The 23293-nt window shown below is 41.8% G+C and overlaps 2 protein-coding genes across 8 annotated transcripts in view; one reads left to right on the top strand and one right to left on the bottom strand.

Moving 5' to 3' along the window:
• unm_hu7910 (un-named hu7910) overlaps positions 1-10299 on the top strand; it is a 235060-nt gene extending 224761 nt beyond the window's left edge. For all 6 annotated transcript variants that reach the window (XM_087985915.1, XM_043689309.2, XM_087985917.1 and 3 more), the window contains 2 exons: positions 6287-6420; positions 8147-10299. In XM_087985915.1, coding sequence (XP_087842041.1) covers positions 6287-6420; positions 8147-8297 — 285 coding nt within the window. In that variant the 3' untranslated portion in view covers positions 8298-10299. The remainder of the gene's footprint in view (positions 1-6286; positions 6421-8146) is intronic.
• A 2023-nt stretch (positions 10300-12322) lies between these two features.
• The window catches only part of LOC122549458 (clavesin-1-like), a 145244-nt gene continuing 134273 nt past the window's right edge, over positions 12323-23293 (bottom strand). For both annotated transcript variants that reach the window (XM_087985912.1, XM_087985913.1), the window contains exon 6: positions 12323-12999. In XM_087985912.1, coding sequence (XP_087842038.1) covers positions 12915-12999 — 85 coding nt within the window. In that variant the 3' untranslated portion in view covers positions 12323-12914. The remainder of the gene's footprint in view (positions 13000-23293) is intronic.

The raw sequence follows: 23293 nt of genomic DNA, 5'->3' as shown, positions 1-23293 counted from the left end.
TCCGAGGTGGGAATTGAACCCAGGTCCCTGGCGCTGTGAGGCCACAGTGCTAACCACTGGGCTACCGTGCTGCACCACCATTCCTTCCTTTTAAAATCATCATCTGAAATCTTTTAAAAATACTTTACTTTTTATCTTCTTCCAACCTCTCAATTCCATCTTTCTTCTTCCTCCGTTTGCTTTTTGTTCAAGGTTTTACATGGAATTCAGCAATCAGTTTACGGTTCCTGGTTCAGACTGAATCTCGGGACCCGGGAATGGTTAGTGCACGTGAGAGGTATGGGGCCAGGGTTTCCAGTTTCTCAGCAATAGAATCAGCAGGGAATGCATCTCTGCCACGTGTGAGAGCACTGCAGTTGTCTAGTGGGCTGTGGAGTGATAACTAACGAAGGGCAACGTCTTCCCTTGACTCAGAAGGAAGTCCTACCTCAGAGGGGCGCTGGTCATCAGAGAGTGATGGCCACTGATGGCACTACAGGATTAGATTAGATTACTTACAGTGTGGAAACAGGCCCTTCGGCCCAACAAGTCCACACCGACCCGCCGAAGCGTATACCACCCAGACCCATACTCCTACATTTACCCGTTCACCTAACACTACGGTCAATTTAGCATGGCCCCAATTCACCTGACCTGCACATTTTTGGATTGTGGGGGGAAACCGGAGCACCCGGAGGAAACCCACGCAGACATGGGGAGATTGTGCAAATCTCCACACAGAGAGTCGCCTGAGGCGGGAATTGAACCCGGGTCTCTGGCGCTCTGAAGCAGCAGTGCTAACCACTGTGCCACCGTGGTTCTGCTATATTCTCAGAAGGGAAGTTGCACAATGTCAAATGGTTTCATTCCCTTTTTGTTACTTTATTGATTTTGCAGTGTATCTTTGATCTCCTTATCTAGAATTACTTAGCAATTTATTTAGTTCACCTTCCCCTTCTATACTCTTCTGCATCAATATGTATCATTCCCATCTCTTGCCTTTCTGCCTGTTTGTGAGCGGGGGGAGCTTTTGGGGAGATCAGTTTGTTAGAATTGATCATCTGAACTGGTTCCATTTAATATTTCTTCCCTTTGAGATTGGTTGGTCCATTGAAAGTAAGTGGCCAAAGATTTGGAAACCGTTTGGTATTTTGCATCATTCAGGTTTTTATTCCCCTTGGGAGAGTAGTAGAGAAGTGTTGGAAGCAATAGCAGGCTGAAGATAACCTCTGACCTGCATCTTGAATGCTCCTTCCAAGGTCAGCAAATACTGAAGTGGGTTTAAACCTGGATCTGGGGCACTGCAGCTGACTCAAACACTGGAACTCTCCTAGGGAGCCTTCCAAACATCATATGTTTTAAACACAATCAGTGAATGTGAGAATCCATGATCCTTTTGAAGGAAGGGCTTAGCTACAGTCATGAACATTCAGATTATCTAAGTCATACCTTTTTCTTGATGTTTTTGGGACCTTCCTATTCACAAATGGCCTGCACATTTTCCAATCTTACAACAGGAAATAGACTTCAGAAGGGTCCTCTATTCACTTTAACGTACTCCTGCATTAATGGAAGCCACTATTTAGATGGACGGTTCTTTCATATAGCTAATGCCCAATTCAAATTTACAAATGGGAGCTTTGAATTGTAACAATTTGCCCATGGCTGCAGGTGTTTGTTTTAAACTGTTTGGTGACGTGCATTTTGGAACCTGTTTTTAAAATTAATTCAGTTTTAATTAGTATTCAAACTCCAACATTGCTCCAAACAAACCAGTTTGATCATTTTAGCCACATCTATTGGTGGAAAGAGGCAACTGGAATAGAATGTTTCCCTCCTGAGGGAAGAGCCAACAGTGTTATTGACACAAATCTAAAAGCAGAATGGTGCAGGTGTTAGAAATCTGTCATCTCTGCCCCCCTCCCTCACCCTGCTCCCCCCTTGATCTGTGCCTCCTCCCCCTCGGTTCACTCCACCTTGCTGTCCACCCCTCCCAGTCTGCCTCCCCACTCTACTTCCTCTGCCCCCCCCACCCCTCCTCCCCTGACTCTGCCCCCTCCCCCCCAAAACCCCACATCCCCACTGGCCAAGCTTTGATCCCTCAAGAGTCTGTCTGTCTCCCCCCACCCCTCTCACAACCAACACTTGTTTATCTGCCTTCTCCCCCCTCCACACCCACTGTCTGTGTGTCACCCCACCCCAACCCCTCAGCACCCTGAGTGTGTCTGTGTCCCCTGATGCTATGTTACTGTCTGTGTCCACCCTCCCTGTTCCAGCACCCTGTGTGTATGTGTCTGTCTCTCCCCGCCTATTGTCCCTGCCTCTCTGCTCCCTCCCTCTATGTCTGCTGGTGGCCTGTGTCCGTTCACATGGAAAGGAATTGTGTATCTGTCACTGCCCTGGGTCTAAGCACAGGAATCACTGGGTGCAGTGAGTTGAAAACAGCAGCTCTGTATGTCAGCTTGAGGAGCCAGCTGCTTTGTACCAGTTTCTTTTCCAAAGCTGAATAGCAGAGCATCTCTTTTGTCTGAGTCCCATTTTTATTTGTAGGCCTGTTGGTCAGTGAAAGTCAGATAGTCAACTTTTTTTTTATATAAAGAGGCTTTTCTTGAACGTTACTTTGCTAATGTGGATAGATTGCCCTACCCAGGGTAGTGTACAGAACAGCTGCACAGCACTAATTAATGCATTGTTTGCTGTGTTTGCTGATCAACGTATCTAAGATTTGGTAGATTGGAAAGAATAAAAACAGAAGTCAGCTATGGGAGAGGATCTTCAGATTCATGTGTTGAGCATTTATCATTAATAAGCAGTATATGCGTTATCTCTAAGTGGCTTGAGGGTTTGAAGAATGCTTTTGACCTTTAACCCTGCCTTACCCACTCCCATTTCATACTTCGCCTGCAAATCAATAAGATGCACTTAGTGGCTTATTTGAAAAGCAAATGAATCAATAACATGTCTAGGTCAGCTCAATTTTAAAGAATTTTGAACAAGGACGTTTTATCCCAGAGAGGTTATTGAGAATTGGTGTTGTATAGAAAGACTTTATAATGGAACCTTTACCCCACTAGACACATACATTTCTTCTGAAAGTAATGTTCTTTTTCTTCAACAGCGAATATATTAGTGAGGGCCAACGAGCATGAGCATTTTTAGGTACACTCAAAAGTCACTATCTAAACAAGACCCTGCCTTTTTTTGGGGGATTAACCAAATCCTACTTCATTCCCTCATTCCAGTTTTTAATGGCTGCTTCAATAATCTTTCTTCATGATTTATTCCAAAACTTCTGTAACTCTTTAGCTATGAAGGTTCTGTCTGATTTCCCCCTCCCTGCCTAATTTGCTCCCTTTTCACTGGTATTCCAATCCTTCAATATTCTGAATAACTTTCTCCTGCATCTCTCTTGTAAAGTTACTTTCAAAGTTACAACTAGACTAACGTGAAGTTTCGACTTGCCCCCAAAATAAGCCCAAAAGTTTTATTGAAAACCTAAATATTTGTTGGTCCTCTTAAAGTTCTGGAACTTGAACATAATTGTATTGCTCTCTCCTTTTCCTAATGAACCTGGTTTGCACCATCTTTTCACCCTGACTCGATTATTTTATAAAATCTCTCCATTGAACTGAAACAGCTGCGTATTGGCCCAGTTAACTAAAAGATCTAATCATTCTGAATTGGCTGCAAAATGCCTGTTTGTCCTTCTTAGTTTAAAATCATTAGAAACTTTGTGATATTTCTCATTAAGCTCTTACCAAACCACTGATACAATACCAACTATCGGTAATAGTTACTTGATTCAGCACTGTTTATTTGTTTGTAACTGGCTATTGGCCATTATGGTGCAGTGGTAGTGTCGCTACCTCTGAGCCAGAAGGTTCAGTTTCACCACAAGATGCTGTGCCAAGGGGACCTGTCCTAACAGAGCAGGTTGATGTATATCAAAAAATAACTGGCTACTAAAAGGCAAGTTCCAAGTATGTAGCTCAGAGAACCAAGAATTGAGAAAGAGCTGGAAAGCTGCAAGTGGAGTAGAGTTGTTGTCTGTCTTAAGTCGACAAGAGTAAGTTATGATGTGTCCAGACAAATTGACATTGCAGTGCTTTGGGTGCAGGAGCCTCAATGTGTCAAATCTACTTCAACGCTCATCAGGCTATCAAACTGCACAGGGTACAAACTGCTGAAGGTCCCAGATTACTATCCTGTATACTCACTCAGACATTCTTTTCTGCCTAAGATAACAGTTTTTGCCAGCCTCAGTTTCTTCATTTAGAGAAATGCTCAACTCAGAGCAATGCCTCCTCACCTCTTATTCTGTGACTTACAATGGTGATGTCATCAGCAAATTTGTGAATGGAGTTAGAGCTGAATTTATCCGCGGTATTAGTTGCTCCCGTTATCAACTGCAATTTCCTATCCACTACGGAAATATATCCGTATTTCCGTATTTGTGGGCGGCACGGTGGCACAGTGGTTAGCACTGCTGCCTCGCAGCGCCAGAGACCCGGGTTCAATTCCCGCCTCAGGCGACTGACTGTGTGGAGTTTGCACATTCTCCCCGTGTCTGCGTGGGTTTCCTCCGGGTGCTCCGGTTTCCTCCCACACTCCAAAGATGTGCAAGTCAGGTGAATTGGCCATGCTAAATTGCCCGTAGTGTTAGGTAAAAGGGGTAAATGTAGGGGTATGGGTGGGTTACGCTTCGGCGGGTCGGTGTGGACTTGTTGGGCCGAAGGGCCTGTTTCCACACTGTAAGTAATCTAATCTAAAAGTAATCTAATCTAATATCATTGAGAAAAATCCATCAAGCTGTTTTAATATGACTTTCTTTTCTTAAATCTGTGTTGGTTGTTCATTAATGAATTATTTTATCTGAATGATCACCCACTCAAACTCCAAAGATCACTTCAGAGAGCTTCCTTTTTTTAAAAAAACTACTAAATATATATTGTCTATGCTTTTCAAGTCTTGCCAATCTGTTTGAACCCAGTTAATTTTCAAAAAGAGCAAAGTTGCAGTAGTTAGTCACCCTATATTTTGATTTCAGCAAATTGTCTGTAGTTGAAGTATTTTTGTTTATCAGTATATTTGCTTTTTTACTCACTTGGAGGGACATGGGTGTCACTGGCTGGGCCCAATATTTATTGCCCATCCATAGCTGCCCTTGATAAAGTGGGGATAAACTGCCTTCTTGAACTGCAACAATTCACATAGTGTGTGTGTGTGTGTTATTTGCAAGTAATATAAATAAAATTTTGGCAAAGGATTTGCCACCACCTACTTATTGACTGCACTTCCGTCTTCAACACCATTACCAAGATCCAGGTCCCCCCCCCCCCACTGTCTATAACTGGATTCTCAACTTGCTGACCCGCAGACTGCAATCAGTAAGGATAGGTGACCACACCTTCTCCACAATAATCCTCAACACAAGGCAGCGTACTCAGCCCCTTACTGTACACCTTATACACTCATGGCTGTGTGGCCAAATTCAGCTCTAACTCCATTCACAAATTTGTTGATGATATCACCATTGTAAGTCAGATCTCAAACAATGATAGGACTGTGTACAGAAAAACAGATTTGTGGTTGATGGCATGATGTAAAGACGACAATCTCTCCATCAATGTCAGCAAAACAAAGGAACTGGTCATTGACTTCAAGACTCAGTGTGGAGGACATGCCCCTGTCAGGATCAATGGGGCTGAGGTGGAGATGGTCAAGAGCGATGGTCAAGACATTTCTGGGAGTGATGATCATCAATAATCTGTCCTGGTCCACCCACCTCGATGTGACCGTTAAGAAACCATAACAATGTCTCTACTTCCTCAAAAGACCAAGGAAATGTGGCATGTCCACAAGGATTCTTATCAATTTTTATAGGAAGAGACCATCACACAAATCAGCCTCCCATCCACTGGCTCCATCTATACTTCCTACTGCCCTGGGAAAGCAACCAACATCATCAAAGACCCCTCCCACCCTGGCAGTACTCTCTTCCCACACCCTTCCATTGGGCAGAAGATGAAGAAGTTTGAATACATGTATGAATAGATTCAAGAACAACTTCTTCCCCGCTGTTAACAGACTTTTGAACAGATCTCTCAAATGTCAATTCTGATCTCTCTCTCTCTCTCTCTCTCTCTCTGTCTGTCTGTCTCTCTCTCTCTCTCTGTATCTCGGTGCATGTGACAACAAAAAAATTAATCAGCAGTCAGATTATTAACATGTTGGCCTATTGTCTGTTAACATTAGATTGAGAGTGTGAGAAAATCATTTTAATTTACTGTTGTGCATTTTGTTTTAGATTAAGTATTCAGTTATGCACCCAGGGACTCATGTCTGGCCTCACACTGGACCCACAAACTGTCGCCTAAGAATGCATCTTGGCCTGGTCATTCCTAAACAAGGCTGTGCAATCCGTTGTGCCAATGAGACCAGGTAGGATGTGACTTGATTTTTTTGAACATATTTATAATCAACAGGTTAAAATCACAGAAACACTTGTTTTAAAAATGTTTTTCTCAACCGTTTTTAAAAATATAAGTATTTCTGAGTAATTGTGACTATTTCACTGAGTTCTCCCAGTCTAGCACCACAATGCCTGGGTTACTTCCAACATTACAGCCAGCTTTTGGGAGAATTCCAGGGTTTATACAACTGTACAAACCTACTATTTGTTAACTGGAAATAACATCTGATTGCCTTGATTGAAATGTAATTTGATTAGTCTTAAACTTTTTTTTTTGAACTTATGTTAGAATGCTGTGAGACCTTGTGGAGAGGGTGTTGTAGCTAGGAGCGAGGGAGAGAGAATTGAAGTACCTGTTATCTTATTGCAGCTGCCAATGCTGTGGATATTTTGCATAAGATGGAGACTGACCTGCCTAGAGGCCAGTTGTGCCAATTAAAGACCTGTTCCTACTTCCAGCTGTGTGAACCACCCTGAGTGTTCAAGGCAGTGGGCCCTCCTATGCTGTGTCTCATGGAGGGACAGTCCCTGACTTCCTGCTGACCGAGCTCCCCTTCAGTTCCTGCCCCCCCCCCCCCCTCACAACCTGTTTATTCTGCTGTGTCGTAATGTCACCATACGTCAATAAAAGTCTTGGTTGGATACAGTTGAACTACCGGTCACCACTTCTGGAATTATAGTTGTAAAGGTGTAATTTAAAAGCTGATAGGGAGTTTGCTGACATTCCATTCCATCTATTCCAAATTGTTGAACATCTAGATCTTAAGAAACCACTTTACCCGTTCCTAACTGTAGTCAGATTACAGATGTCACCAGCACCTTGTACAGCTGCAACATAACCTCCCTGTTTTTAAACTCAATTCCTTTAGCTATGAAGGACAAAATTTCATTTGCCTTCCTAATTACCCATTGTACCTGCAGACCAACCTTCTGTGATTCCTGCAAAAGGACACCCAGGTCCCTCTGCATAGCAGCATGCTGCAACTTTTTGCCATTCAAGTAATCATCCTTTTTGAGATTATATATTAGTGAGGCCTGTTCTGGAGTACTGTGTCCAATTCTGGTGTCCCTGCTATAGGAAGGATATTAAGCTGGAGAGGGTTCAGAAAGGATTTACCAGGATCTGGTACGAAGGAGGGTTTGAGTTATGAGGAGAGGCTGGATAGGCTGGGACTTTTAACTGGAGTATCAGAGGTTGAGGGGTGACCTTATAGAGGTTTATAAAATTATGAGAGGCATGGATTAGGTGAGTGGCAGGTACCTCTTCTGTAGAGTGTGGCATATTTTTAAGGTGAGAGGAGAAAGACTTTAAAAAGACACAGTGTGGTTTGTGTGTGGACTGAACTTTCACAGGAAGTGGTGGATGTGGCTACAGTTAGAATGTTTAAAAGACATTTGAATGAGTACATGAATGAGAAATGTTTCCAGAGATATGAGCCAGGAGCAGGGAGTTTAGTTGGGATTATGGTCAGCATGGACTGGTTGGATTGAAGGGTCTGTTCCCCTGCTGTATGAATCTATGGCTCTGACTATATTACTCAATCACCAAAGGCTTCCATCTTGTACTCACGTTTTATTTCAGGAACCTATAAATTTCTCATCCAAATTCTCTTCTAGAAAGAAATGTTAAATGTCTCTAAACTTAGTTTTGATTTTCACCAAATGTGAAAATGCAATGTTGCTGTCTGTCTGCAGAGAATGGAAGGAGGGCAAGGTGATAATCTTCGATGACTCCTTTGAGCATGAGGTTTGGCAGGATGCGAACAGCTACAGGCTAATCTTTATCGTGGATGTGTGGCACCCAGAGCTGGCACCTCAGCAACGAAGAAGTCTTTCCCCAATCTAACGCTGTATCTCCGACATAAACTAGAAAAAGCAAGTTGGGGGTTGAGCAAACATGAAGAAATTGTGTGATGTATTGAAGTGCAACGAGTTCCATTGATTTCTACTTTTCCTGAAATTCCTGGTGCAGCAGAGTTTCCAGACTGAGGGTAATGTGTTTTTCCAAAACCAAAGCAATTAAATAAATCAGAAGGTCTCCTGAAATATTTTTAAGGGGACATTCTTTATAATTGAGTGATCATATTTGACCTGTGACCTCTCCCAAAAGTTAAATACTAAGGTCAAAGCTGAATAAAATCTACAGAGAAACATCCAGTGTAGGAGTTCTCCAGTCGTGACTTGGAATAATTTCAAAATAATTCACCTGAAGCAACTGAAGAATCCTTTTATTGGAAAAATGGCTGGATTAGGTAGCTTTCTGCCGTATTCAATGTGAATGCAGTCTGATTAATTTATGTAAGGTATAAATTGTCACAGTTATGTAACTGACCTTCAGTGTTTTGTATTTCTCTGTACAATCAAAGTTGCTTATTTTTAATCGCTGATACTGACAAGTTACATGAAGATGATTTGTACCTCCCCTTGCATTTGGTAAAATGCATTTGCATGGCACATAGATGTAGTTGAAATCAGCATTTCCTTTTTTATAACAAGTGATAGGAATTGATTATTAAAAGGGTACTGTTACATGGAGATATTAATTTAGAATTTATTTTGGTCTACTTCTTAATTTCTTTTTAATAACGTGAGTGTTAATGCCCTCAATGGGGGAGCTGCCTTTGCGAAGTTACTAAGCCTGACTGTGAGAGCAAGATTGATTAGCTCACAAAGTTAATACGACATGATCACTGAAGCATTTTGAATTAACAGATGTATCTGTGCCTAAACTGAACTCACCCACACTGTGCTTAGTAACTCCTTCAAAGTCATTCCCCCAGCTGGATCAGTAGCACTCAGTTCAAATAAAAAATTAAAATTCCCAAATTGTGTAAGTCATTATAGAGCAAGTTTCTGACCATCAGTGTTGCTTATAAAATTATAAAAATGAATCCTCTTGAATTCAGAATTGCTGATATTAATTTTGTAGGAAGAGCCTAAAAGTACACTCTCACAAGGTGCTCGTTACTGCACATGCCAATGTTGAACTGTTTTTAGTGTGACAAAAATGAACAAATGCCAAAGTGGAAAGGCACACTCATTCAGTAGACAGCTGATACATCTGCACAAAGTGCCAAAAAGCAGATGGCTTGTGACAGCTGTAATACATCTACAATAAAATGACCATATGCTTTTATCTTCAAATTTATTACACTCTGTGCAAATGACAGATTTTACTTTGAAGGAGCAAAGCATCAAAGGCTAAGTTCACCATGTAACTGAAATACTTCTGTCTCAAAGCAATCACAAGTACAGTCAGGTCCCTGCAGAGAGATGGGGATTGCAACCTGGAGCAAATGTTATTTACATTCTCATAGTGATAGCTCTTAGCAAACTATCTAAGAAGCATTATGTTGGGTACAGAAGAAGCACGGAAAGTATATTTTATTTCAACAAAAACATGTATTGTGATTTTTAAATATATCGTATTCTGCAGCATCTTAGACTAATGCTGGTTTACAAACGATCCAAAGGAATTGAATTGGCTATATATAGGGGAAAGAGCTTTTTATCTCAGTTCAGCCATGGTCTATCACACATACTATAATATTACCAGAGTCTTTTTTTTAGTAATGCAAATATAATTGAATATTTCTTAATATCCAAATACTACAGCAATATAAATTAAACTTTGTATTTTACTCAGTTCTGAGTTCAGGAAGTTCAAAGTACTGACTAAAAGCTGCATGGTGCCTAGCTTTCAAGTAACCATGGACAAGGTCAATCAGTTCAGAACTAAATAAAAGAAACAAATAAAATCAGGGGAGTAAGAATCAGTGAGATCTAAAGTTGCCTCCCAGTTATTTTAGGGTATGAGCCCTTCTTCAGGAATGAGGAAAGTGTGCCAAGCAGGCTAAGATAAAAGGTAGGGAGGAGGGACTTGGGGGAGGGGCACTGGAAATGCGATAGGTGGAAGGAGGTTAAGGTGAGGGTGATAGGCCGGGGTGGGGGAGAAGAGGTCAGGAAGATGATTGCAGGTTAGGAAGGTGGTGCTGAATTCAAGGGTTGGGACTGGGACAAGGTGGGGGGAGGGGAAATGAGGAAACTGGAGAAATCTGAGTTCATCCCTTGTGGTTGGAGGGTTCCTAGGCGGAAGATGAGGCACTCGCCAGACCATAGCAACACGACGGTTGGAGGAAGAGCGCCTCCAACCCTCGAACTCAGCACCACCTTCCTAACCTGCAATCTTCTTCCTGACCTCTCCGCCCCCACCCCCTCTCCGGCCTATCACCCTCACCTTAACCTCCTTCCACCTATCACATTTCCAGTGCCCCTCCCCCAAGTCCCTCCTCCCTACCTTTTATCTTAGCCTGCTTGGCACACTTTCCTCATTCCTGAAGAAGGGCTCATGCCCGATTCTCCTGTTCCTTGGATGCTGCCTGACCTGCTGCGCTTTTCCAGCAACACATTTTCAGCTCTGATCTCCGGTATCTGCAGTCCTCACTTTCTCCCAGTTATTTTAGTAATGTTTTTATCTATTATGGAAGTAAAATACCAAAGCCTCCTTGTAACCATAAATAAAAAATACAAAAATTGGCTTCAAAGATACTGCAATATTTTGTAAGTTGGTTTCAAAATATTCTAATATTCAAACCTGTTGCTTCCCTCATCTCCCCATTATGAAACACTGCATGTACATGTTTGAAGAAACTCCGAGCAATATTGTTGCCATAAGTCGCATCATTTTAGTGAGAGTTATTAATGGGAATATTTCTCTGCAATCCTCTACCTTCAAATAAGTTCTAATTTACTCTCTATATTAAAAAAACTGAAGGAACTGTGGGTACTGGAAATCAGATACAAAAACAGAAGTTGCTGGAAAAGCTCAGCAGGCGTGGCAGGGTCTGTGCAGACAAATCAAAATTAACGTTTCGGGTCCGGTGATCCTTTCTCAGAACTGATTTAACTCTGCTTTCTCTTCACGGATCCTGCCAGACCTGCTGAGCTTTTCCAGCAACTTCTGTTTCTGTTTTTGATTTACTCTAACCTCATACAGATCTAACTTTAATTTGAAATGAGTTGCGTACAAGCCTATGCTTTTTTTTAAGCCTAGCTTCAATCCACTTCTATTTGAAATGACTACTTGCAATAGGAAATGTGACTGTATTCTGTTCCACTGGCAGAGACTAAATTGAATGCATTTTATTTTATTTTGATATTTGGTAGAATAGTTTGTTTTCTGTTGGTATCAGATTGTTGTGTTATAGTGAGTGATTACCAGTTACGGCACTACACATTCCTTTCATTTTCTGCTATTGATTTTGAGATTTTAATTCTAAAATTACTACTGTATATCACTGAACAAAATGAATTATTTCTGAGCATTGTATGGCAAGTGTTGAACACACTGGTACATGTTGATTGTTACGTTGCTGTGATGGTTTTCTTCAGAAAGGATAATTTTTTTAAAGCTGCACGTCCTTCTGCATATATGGAACCTCATAATCCATCTTCAGGAAGATATTTCTTGTAAACGAGTCTCAGACAATGTCTTTCACAGTTATCCTTTGAGTTACACAAAGTTCATAATGCTCTGTTTTATGTACATGTTAGTACTGGCGTGAATGCAATGACTGCTTTTTTTAAAAAGTCTATAAACCTGAACAAAATGGAACTACCACTATGATTGTAGGATTTCAATTTGTATTTCTGACTGTAAATAGTTATTTTTGAAATGAGAGTTTTTAATTATACATTGGGTTTTTATTTGGCTCTTGGATCAAGAACCATCTTTTGTTTTATTTACAGATAAAAATGCTGGGATGGAATAATATGTTGGAATTGATGATCTGTAAGTTATTGATAGACACTTTGTAAAATGGATAAATGTCACTGAGCTTGATTTTCTCAAAATAAAACACAAAAAAAACACACAAGTATTTCTTCTTTATTTGCTCAATCAACTGAACAGCTTTGTGGTTAGCAACATTACCTTCTTTACTGAATTGAAATAAATTGCATTGATGAAATTTGAGCATTCATCCAGCAAATAAATCAAGGAATGGATAGATGGATCTTTGGCACTTTAATATTATGAACAGAAGGCAGGGTGAAACTCCATTTATTAGTTTGAGTCCTCTTATGAAATAAAACCCATCCTTTCTTGGTTACTACTAAAAGACACAAACACATCTGAATAGTACGTGCCTGTTATCAAGAAAAACAGTTCTGCATTAATGAAAATTTACCTTCACTCTTTCTTAGGCAAAATACCAATATCTGTTACCATGGTTACCTATAGCAGATACAAAGTCCTTTAGGAATACTGTTTTAAATGATTTCTCATTCTCATATTGACTTGATATTCAGACAAGATGACAATTTTGTCTTTGAAGAAAAATGGAATAAACACTTCTGATAATTGAATGTGACTTGAGTTAAGCAAATGCTCCGTTAATGTTTGCATCACTGAGATCCAGTGGGGAGTTGCCATTGTTTCTGTGAGCTATGAGATGCCTTTAGTTCAGTGCAGAGCCAGGAGTGGCTGCGTGTTGTCATCATCTTTGTCCTCCTGCTTCAGGGCACCTGGTTCCACCACTGACTGTGACCTATCAGAATGACAAATCAGGCTGTTGTTAAACAGAGCATTGATCAATACAAAATACTTCACTCTCTGTGACAAACTAGAAAAGATACACTCTTGTTAGTGGTGTGTAATGTTATTACAACATGAAAATTAATTGAGAGAATGTCCATTACTAGTTGGAGTACTATAAAGAGGTCTGTCTGAGTAATCTATTAGGACAACAACTTTTAAAGATGCCAAAAATGTCTCAGAATTTTGTCATTGCAACCTGGTTTTAGCTGTAATATAAACCCTGCCTCATTTGTATTTTGTGTTCACTGTGTGAGTGCACATAAGCTGTTCTTTGAACATTTAAGGTGCAACAGATAAAATGTCATATGAATGGAGGAGGTAAAGCATTTTAAATATATTTCTCAACAAATTTTTGTTTCTTCATTCAAAAGTCGTTTGCTTGTTATAGCCGAGCAAAATCCATGAACCCATTAATTCTCATGTCAGTGGTGTAAGAAAATAGCAGGCGACAACTCTCGCAACAGCTTTTGTGGGTGGGTAAAGGCACCAGCTGTTGTCGCAATAAGTTACGCAGACAAAAAGCTGCAGGTTTGATTTCTGATCTCTGCTGAGTGAGCAAAGTCAGCTCAGGCAGCTGTTCCAACATTTACAATTAGCTTCAGTACTTCGAGGCGAAATGGTGGATTGAGGTTTTCAGGGCATCGAGGTGGTTGTGATTGATTTCCCTTTTACCAATCAGATTTCCTATTGATGATTATAGCCCAGTCATGGGTATTTTAACAGTGTGGATTGTTATGAACTTAAATAAGATTTAATGTCCCATGGCAAACTTCCATAATAATTGTAATATATCAGATTGAAAATAGTCACCCTTAACTCTTTTTAACAATAGGTCATAACATGTCTTTAGGTAAGATTCAGTTTTGAATTATAGGAATTGCCCTTAATCACAAATTTTATCCTTTTTAATCCCTGTTACTAAGGGAAAGTCACCATAATCTTACCAAACCAGAGGACTGCACTCTCGTTAGAGAGTTGATTAACCTGAGGGTCAGCGAGTGAAGAGTTTGAGAAGGGGAATCCTTCACACTAACTACAGCTGCTTTGGGAATCAAACCCACACTGTTGGCATCACTCACGAGCTGTCCAGCAACTGAGCTACCTGGCCCTCACTAGAGAATATACAAGATGTGAAAAAAATTAATTGCTGCCAAGATCAAAATTTACCCCCAATTCCCATGGTTTACTTTATCTGTGAAATGTATTGCAATTATTTTACTTTTTCCCTTGCCGATGCAAACATTTTCACATTCAATTCTGAAACCCTATGAGACATATGATGAAAAAAGATCCACTGTCATCTCTATAGTAGCAGCAGGTTGTGGGTGACAGGTATAGGCTAGGAAGAGTGGGATGCTCTTCGGTTGGTCAATGTGGACTTGATGGGCTGAATGGCCTCTTTCTACATTGTGGGGGTTCTACAGCACCTGTCTGATTGGCTGTCTTTGTAACTGCGGTTTACGAGAATACAGTTTCAGAAACAACCTGTCCTTAGCATTGTACCGTGTTGGAACCCCAGTCTGTCTGAATCTGTGCTGCTCTTCCTCCTGTAACGATTCACTGGAAATCAAACCCTGCTATACCCAGACTCGTCACAAAATATAAAACCTTTTATTGAAGTATACAAAGTCCTCAATTTACCCATCTGATCACCTCCGGTTAATAATAATCTAACACCAGGTTTCTCTATTTAATAAACTACTAGGAATGGTGCAGTAGTGAAGGTTTTGGATACCTGGATAACTGGGGCTCTTTCTGGGATATGTGTAACCTCTACAAACAGGAGGATCTACACCTGAACCAGAGGGGAACCAATATCCTGGGGAGACAGACTTTGCTTATGCTCTTCGGGAGGGTTTAAACATATTCAGCCGGGGGATGGGAACCAAAGTTGTAGTTCCAGTGTCCTGGAGGTTGACAGTAGTGAGGTCAGAAATGAGGTTTCAAGGTCGCAAGAGTTCACCAGCAAGCAGGAAGGTGGTTTGAAGTGTGTCTACTTAAACGCCAGGAGCATCGGGAATAAGGTGGGTGAACTTGCAACATGGGTTAGTACCTGGGACTTCGATATTGTGGCCATTTCGGAGACGTGGGTAGAGCAGGGACAGGAACGGTTGTTGCAGGTTCCAGGGTTTAGATGTTTCAATAAGAACAGAGAAGGTGATAAAAGAGGGGGAGTTGTGGCATTGTTGGTCAAGGACTGTATTACAGTTGCAGAAAGAGAATGTTTGAGGACTCGTCTACTGAGGTCGTATGGGCTAAGGTTAGAAACCAGAAAGGAGAGGTCACCCTTTTGGAAGTTTTCTATAGGCCTCCAAATAGTTCCAGAGATGTAGAGGAAAGGATAGCGAAGATAATTCTTGATAGGAACGAGAGTGACAGGGTAGTTGTTATGGGGACTTAAACTATAGTATTTCCAGTCAATATTTGCAAAGTTAGAGTACTTTAGAAAGGTCAGTTTTTGTCCAATGTGTGCAGGAAGGTTTCCTGACAAGTATGTAGACAGGCCAACAAGGGGAGAAGCCACATTGGATTTGATACTGGGTAATTAACTCAGCCAGATATTAGATTTGGAGGTAGGTGAGCACTTTGGTGATAGTGACCACAATTCGGTTGTTTACTTAAGCAATGGAAAGGGACAGATATAACAGGGCAAGAGTTATTGCTGAGGGAAAGGCAATTATGATGCGATTAGGCAAAATTTAGGATGCATAGGATGGGGAGGGAAACTGCAGGGGATGGGCACAATTGAAATGTGGAGGTTATTCAAAGAACAGCTACTGTGTGTCCTTGATAAGTATGTCAGGCAGGGAGGAAGTGGTCAAGCGAGGGAGCCGTGGTTTACGAGAAAAGTTGAATCTCTTGTCAAGAGGAAGGCGGCGGCTATTGTTAGGATGAGACATGAAGGCTCAGTTAGAGCGCTTGAGAGTTAAAGATTAGTCAGGAAGGACCTGAACAGCGAGCTAAGATGATCCAGGTGGGGACATGAGAAGTTGTTGGCAGGTAGGATCAAGGAAAGCCCTAAAGCTTTCTATAGGTATATCAGGAATTAAAGAACGACTAGAGTAAGATTAGGCCCAATCAAGGACAGCAGTGGGAAGTTGTAAGTGGAATCTGAGGAGATAGAGGAAGCACAAAATGAATATTTTTTGTCCTTTTCTAGTCTTGAATATGGACAATGTTGTCAAGGACAATAATGAGATACAGGCTCTTAGACTAGATGGGATTGAGGTTCACAAGGAGTAAGTGTGAGCAATTCTGGAAAGTGTGAAAATAGATAAGTCCCCTGGTCCGGATGGGATTTATCCTCTAATTCTCGGAGAAGCCAGGGAGGAGATTGCAGAGCTTTTGGCTTTGATCTTTGTCATCATTGCCTACAGCAATAGTGCCAGAAGACGAGCAAATGTTGTCCCCTTGTTCAAGAAGGGGAGTAGAGACAATCCTGGTAATTATAGACCAGCGAGCCTTACTTCGGTTGTGGGTAAAGTGTTGGAAAAAGTTATGAGTGATAGGATTTATAATTCTATTTATAAAAGGAACAGTTTGATTAGGGATAGTCAACACAGTTTTGTGAAGGGTAGGTCATGCCTCACAAACCTTACTGAATTCTTTGAGAAGGTGACCAAACAGGTAGATGAGGGTAAAGCGGTTGATGTGGTGTATATGGATTTCAGTGAGGCACAAAATACGGAGGCATGGGATTGAGGGTGATTTAGCGGTTTGGTTCAGTAATTGGCTAGCTGTAAGAAGGTAGAGGGTGGTGGTTGACGGGAAATGTTCATTCTGGAGTTCAGTTATGAGTGTGGTACCACAAGGATCTGGTTTGTCATTTTTATAAATGACCTAGATAAGGGCATAGAAGGATGGGTTTGTAAATTTGCGGATGATAGAGAATAGGTGCAGGAGTAGGCCATTCTGCCCTTCGAGCCTGCACCACCATTCAATATGATCATGGCTGATCATCCTTAATCAGTATCCTGTTCCTGCCTTATCTCCATAACCCTTGATTCCACTATCCTTGAGAGCTCTATCCAACTCTTTCTTAAATGAATCCAGAGACTGGGCCTCCACTGCCCTCTGGGGCAGAGCATTCCACACAGCCACCACTCTCTGGGTGAAGAGGTTTCTCCTCATCTCTGTCCTAAATGGTCTACCCCGTATTTTTAAGCTGTGTCCGCACTTACCCATCAGCGGAAACATGTTTCCTGCTGCCAGAGTGTCCAATCCTTTGAGACATATAAGATTATTAATCAGATCCCCTCTCAGTCTTCTAAACTCAAGGGTATACAAGCCCAGTTGCTCCAGTCTTTCAGTGCAAGGTAATCCCACCATTCCAGGAATTAACCTCGTGAACCTATGCAGCACTCCCTCAATAGCCAGAATGTCTTTCCTCAAATTTGGAGACCAGAACTGCACACAGTACTCCAGGTGTGGTCTCACCAGGGTCCTGTACAGCTACAGAAGAACCTCTTTGCTTCTATACTCAATCCCTCTTGTTATGAAGGCTAGTGTGCTATTAGCCTTCTTCACTACCTGCTGTACCTGCATGCTTACCTTCATTGACTGGTGTACAAGAACACCCAGATCTCTCTGTACTGCCCCTTTACCTAAATTGATTCCATTTAGGTAGTAATCTGCCTTCCTGTTCTTGCCACCCAAGTGGATAACCATACATTTATCCACATTAAACTGCATCTGCCATGCATCTGACCACTCACCTAACTTGTTCAGGTCACCCTGTAATCTCCTAACATCCTCATCACATTTCACCCTGCCACCCAGCTTAGTATCATCAGCAAATTTGCTAATGTTATTACTAATACCATCTTTTATATCATTAATATATATTGTACAAAGCTGCGGTCCCTGTACTGATCCCTGCGGTACCCCACTGGTCACTGCCTGCCATTCCGAAATGGAGCCGTTTATCACTAGTCTTTGTTTCCTATCAGCCAACCAACTTTCAATCCAAGTTAGTACTTTGCCCCCAATACCATGCGCCCTAATTTTGCTCACTAACGTCCTATGTGGGACTTTATCAAAAGCTTTCTGAAGGTCCAGGTACGCTTCATCTACTGGATCTCCCTCGTCCATCTTCAGAGTTACATCCTCAAAAAATTCAAGAAGATTAGTCAAGCATGATATCCCCTTCATAAATCCATGCTGACTCTGACCTATCCTGTTACTACTATCCAGATGTGTCATAATTTCATCCTTTATAATAGACTCCAGCATCTTTCCCACCACTGAGGTCAGACTAACTGGTCTATAATTTCCTGTTTTCTCTCTCCCACCTTTCTTAAAAAGTGGTACAACATTAGCCACCCTCCAATCCGCAGGAACTGATCCTGAATCTATCTAACTCTGGAAAATAATCACCAACGCATCCACGATTTCTCGAGCCACCTCCTTCAGTATCCTGGGATGTAGACCATCAGGCCCTGGGGACTTATCAACCTTCAGACCTAACAGTCTCTCCAACACCAATTCCTGGCAAATATAAATTCCCTTAAGTTCAGGTCCTTCAGCCACTGTTACCTCAGGGAGATTGCTTGTGTCTTCCCCAGTGAACACAGATCTGAAGTACCAATTCAATTCTTCTGCCATTTCTTTGTTCCCTGTAATATATTCCCCTGTTTCTGTCTTCAAGGGCCCTCCTGAGGTAAGTAAGGTCAGTAGAGTTGTGGACAATGCGGAAGGATGTTGCAGGTTACAGAGGGACATAGATAAGCTGCAGAGCTGGGCTGAGAGGTGGCAACTGGAGTTTAATGTGGAAAAGTGTGAGGTGATTCTCTTTGGAAGGAGCAACAGGAATAAAGAGTACCGGGCTAATGGTAAGAGTCTTGGTAGTGTAGATGAGCAGAGGGATCTCAGTGACCGTGTACATAGATCTCTAAAAGTTGCCACCCAGGTTGATAGGGTCGTTAAGAAGGCATACGTGTGTCAGCTTTTATTGGTAGAGGAATTAAGTTTCGGAGCCATGAGGTCATGCTGCAGCTGTACAAAACTCTGGTGCAGCTGCACTGGAGTATTGTGTACAGTTCTGGTCACCGCATTGAGGGAAGGTCTTATAAGGAAAGGCTGAGGGACGTGAGACTGTTTTCATTAGAGAGAAGATTGAGAGGTGAGTTAATTGAGGCATATAAGATAATCCGAGGGTTAGATAGGGTGGACAGGGAGAGCCTTTTTCTTTGGATGGTGATGGCCAGCACGATGGGACATAGCTTCAAAATTGAGGGGTGATAGATACAGGACAGATGTCAGAGGTAGTTTCTTTACTCATTAAGGGTGTGGAATGCACTGCCTGCAACAGTAGTCGACTCACCAACTTTAAGGGCATTTAAATTGTCATTGGATAAACATATGGATGAAAATGGAATAGTGTAAGTTAGATGGGCTTCAGATTGGTATCACAGGTAGGTGCAACAGAGGGCTGAAGGGCCTGTACTGTGCTGTAATGTTCTATGTTCTACTATTTATTTCAAATACATATATATAAATATATATATAAATATAAATATAAATATATATAAATATAAATATAAATATATATAAATATATATAAACACATCAGTGTTATGGGTGGAGGGGGAACAAGTAATTTAAGGTAACAGTTCAATGGCACTAGTCCTCAGGAGCGATTGCTTCCGCTTACCAACACCTTCAGTTCTCGGAGCTTTGCTCTCGGGTCCTTTCACTTCTTCGCAGGATGCACAGACCAACCGGTTCAGAAGTTATAACGTCTCTGACTTAGTTTACAGCAACTGGTGGCAGAAAGCAACTGACTTTCTTTAGCTTCAAGTATTTTGCTGGAGAGAGCAATACACCACGTTTCCTTTCAGAAGTCCAAAGGCTTCTGACTCTATCGTTCTCAACCACAAGCTAGTCGGCTGACCAGAAGCCAATCATAGTTGTCGTTAAGTTGATTATCTTAGGCATCCCCAGGTGGTCACATTTCCACAAGCCAATCATCAGCCTGTTGCTGGGCAAATTTTACTTTGTTGATCTTCCAAAAAAATAGGGCAGCTCCTATTCAATGCACCCCCCACCCCCCCCAGGATAAGCACAACCCACAATGAGTTTCAGTAAAACTGCTTTTTAAAGTTCCTTCCTCAAGCCTTTGTTGGAAAAAGTCCTTTTCCCAGCTCAGAGTACAATCAAAATTAAACTGAAAAGATTCTGTTTTTATAGCCCAATACCCAATGTAAAATATAATATCTTGTCATTGCTGCATGAGGAGATGTTCTAAGTTCAAAAGCCTTTCAAAGTATTAACTTCGAGCAAAAGGAGAAAATTTACAGAAAAGCTGCATTTGCTCTGGGAATAAACGAGCTGTTTACCTTCTGAGCAAAGACTTTACAGTCAACAAGTGGTGGCTCTATCCCATTCACACTGAGTGGTAATTCAGTGTCTTCGGCCACCTTGTGACCATCCTCTCCCCCCCCCATCCCCCCATCCCCAAACCCCCCTAATACTACTGCTCCATCACTCATTGAAGGTGATCTTCCAGCGACTCAATGTCACCATCTTCCTCCTCAGAAGATTACTACCGCTCTCCCAGCTTAAAGATTTCAAACGGCTCTCCCTCAGGACTGATCCTTGCAGCTCGCCATTAGTCACAGCCTGAAAATTCATAAATGCCGCATTCATTCCCACTCTCTGCTTCCTGCCCACGGACCAATCCTCGACCCATAACGATAATGGAAGAGGAGAGAACATCATATCCACCTGTTCATCCATGAATCAAGAAACCATTGTCCCTCCCCCACCCCATCTGCTCACGGATGTTTCACGTTCTCCTCTGTTACTCCCTTCTCTGACCCTACAGCGATGACCAGACCTTCCAACTGTAGCAACATACTGAAAATAAAGAAATGTCAGAATCAGTTAGTCAACATCCTCATTACACTCACATGCAGAGCAAGATGGGAATTGGCTGACCTTCCTCTCAGATTGTATGACAAATCACCTCACTCACTGCCAAAACAGTAAAGATCCTTCAGTGATAAATATTCAGTAAAGATTCATCCTGCCCCTGAAGGAGGGTCATTGAACGTGAAACGGTAACTCTTGCTTTCTTCCTGCAGAAGCTGCCAATACCTACTGAGTTTCACCAGCAATTTCTGCTTTTGTTCAAGTTTCTCCATGATCTGAGTTTAAAGGAGTATCAACTAGTTACTGCAAAATGCATCCTACCCTTCTGTGTAAATATCCCAGGGGCAGGTTTATGAACCACGGTCCTGCACTGGGACTAACTGTTGCTGGTTTTTATGGTGTGGTTTTATCTATATTGATGAACAGGCAAGGGGTAGTTAATGGGGACAGGTGTTTATATTTTGTGGTGTGTTGCCAATGGAGCGGGTACAATTCCATACCATCTGTGTCGGTTCATAGGGGTCTACATCCATGTCCTAGCCTTGCTTGTGCAGTGGTGCTACCCTATACACAGAAACAATGTCTTTCTCTACTGGAGGGAGATGTCTCTGTTCCATTATGAACTCCAAATAATGACCAAATCTGCAGTTTTGTGCTTATTTCTTACTTCCCTCCCCCCAAAACATCGGAAACAAAAACAGAAATTGCTGAAAAAGCTCAGCAGGTCAGGCAGCATCCGTGGGGAGAAATCAAAGTTAAAGTTTTGGGTTGAGTGACCCTTCCTCAGCCCAAAACATCAGGCCTTTCCTTCCATTTTCACATACGATCACTGCAGCATGTAAGCACAGAACATACATACATGTTTGCACCAGCACCTGTGTGGTATTTTTAAAGTGTTTTTCTTATTTATAATGTAGCAGTGAAGACAAAACATGTGAATGGGAGCAACATATACATTTAAGTAATATGTTTTGTACTTAATACGAGCAGGTCAATCATTTATCCTCAATCCTGAGGGGCAGCTCACAGATTCACAGCCAAGCTCACTGATCTGCAATTTTCAAAATCAAAATCACGGTGGCTCAGTGGTTAGCACTGTTGCCTCGCAGTACTAGAGACCTGGGTTCGATTCCAGCCTCGAACAACTGTCTGCGTGGGTTTGCTCCAGGTGCTCCAGTTTCCTCCCATAATCCAAAGATGTGCAGGTCAGGTGAATTGGCCATGCTAAATTGCCCGTAGTGTTAGGTACATTAGTCAGGGGTAAATATAGGATAGTGGAATGGGTCTGGGTGGGTTACTCTTTGGAGGATCGGTGTGGACTTGTTGGGCCGAAGGGCCTGTTTCCATACTGTAGGGAATCTAACTTAAAGATCAGAAATTAAATGACTAAAATACTGGAAAATATGGCACAGGCCAAGGTCAGGTTCCTGATGAAGGGTCCTGACTCAAAACACTGACTTTCCTGCCCCTCTGACGCTGTCTGATCTGCTCCACATTCTATCGGCTATAGTCCAACAGGTTAATTTGAAATCACAAGCTTTCGGAGCGTTGCTCTTTCATCACAGCAACACTCCGAAAGTCAAATAAACCTATTGGACTATAACCTGGTGTCGTGTGACTTCCGACCTTGTCCATCGTAGTCCAACACTGGGACCTCCTCATCATGCCACAGACCAAGCAACAGGTGACTCATTTGATCTTTGTAAATAATTAGCAGCCCAGTCTGTATCCTGCTCATTAATATGCACGTGGCAACAAAAGCAGGGTCAGATTTTGAGATCAATTCAGCTTCCTTTTTGTCACAAATTGATTGTATTACTTGGTCACTGTTGGTTATCAGTGGGGAGGGGGGGGGGGGGGGAGGAGGAGGGAGGGCGGGGGAGGGGGTAGAGTGAAAATTAACTGAAGACTGAGTAGAAGATTCTGCCTTATTTTTCTTCAATTTGTAAAAAGCGACTAAAGCTCGATGAACATCATCAACCTTTTGAGATGAGAGAACCATTGACCTCCGTAATTAAAATCTGTTTTATCAAAGTAATACTTCAAGGATCAAGAACCAATTACTTGATTGTGATAGGAGAGAGTCTGAGATATCACAAACTCAAATCAATATTTATAACAGAAGCTAAAGCAAAAAGTGGATGCTGCCTGACCAGCTGAGATCTCCAAGATTTGATACTTTCAGGACAGATTCCAGCAGCTGCAGTAACTTGCTCCTAAATTCTATGATGCACTTCACCTGCAGAAATTGTTTCACTAACATTGGATGATGGATGCTACTATTCACACACAGTCACTTCACAGCATCCAATAACAAGAATTCAAAACCTTCCATAATAACTACGGTTCCGATGGATGTGTTAAAGCTCTTA

This window comes from Chiloscyllium plagiosum, unplaced genomic scaffold (assembly GCF_037043375.1).
Source record: "Chiloscyllium plagiosum isolate Xiang-an unplaced genomic scaffold, Cpla_swu_hap1 HiC_scaffold_4, whole genome shotgun sequence".
Taxonomy (NCBI): Eukaryota; Metazoa; Chordata; class Chondrichthyes; order Orectolobiformes; family Hemiscylliidae; genus Chiloscyllium; species Chiloscyllium plagiosum.
The sequence above is the reverse complement of the archived record's forward strand: the minus strand, read 5'-3'. Positions and strand labels throughout refer to the sequence as shown.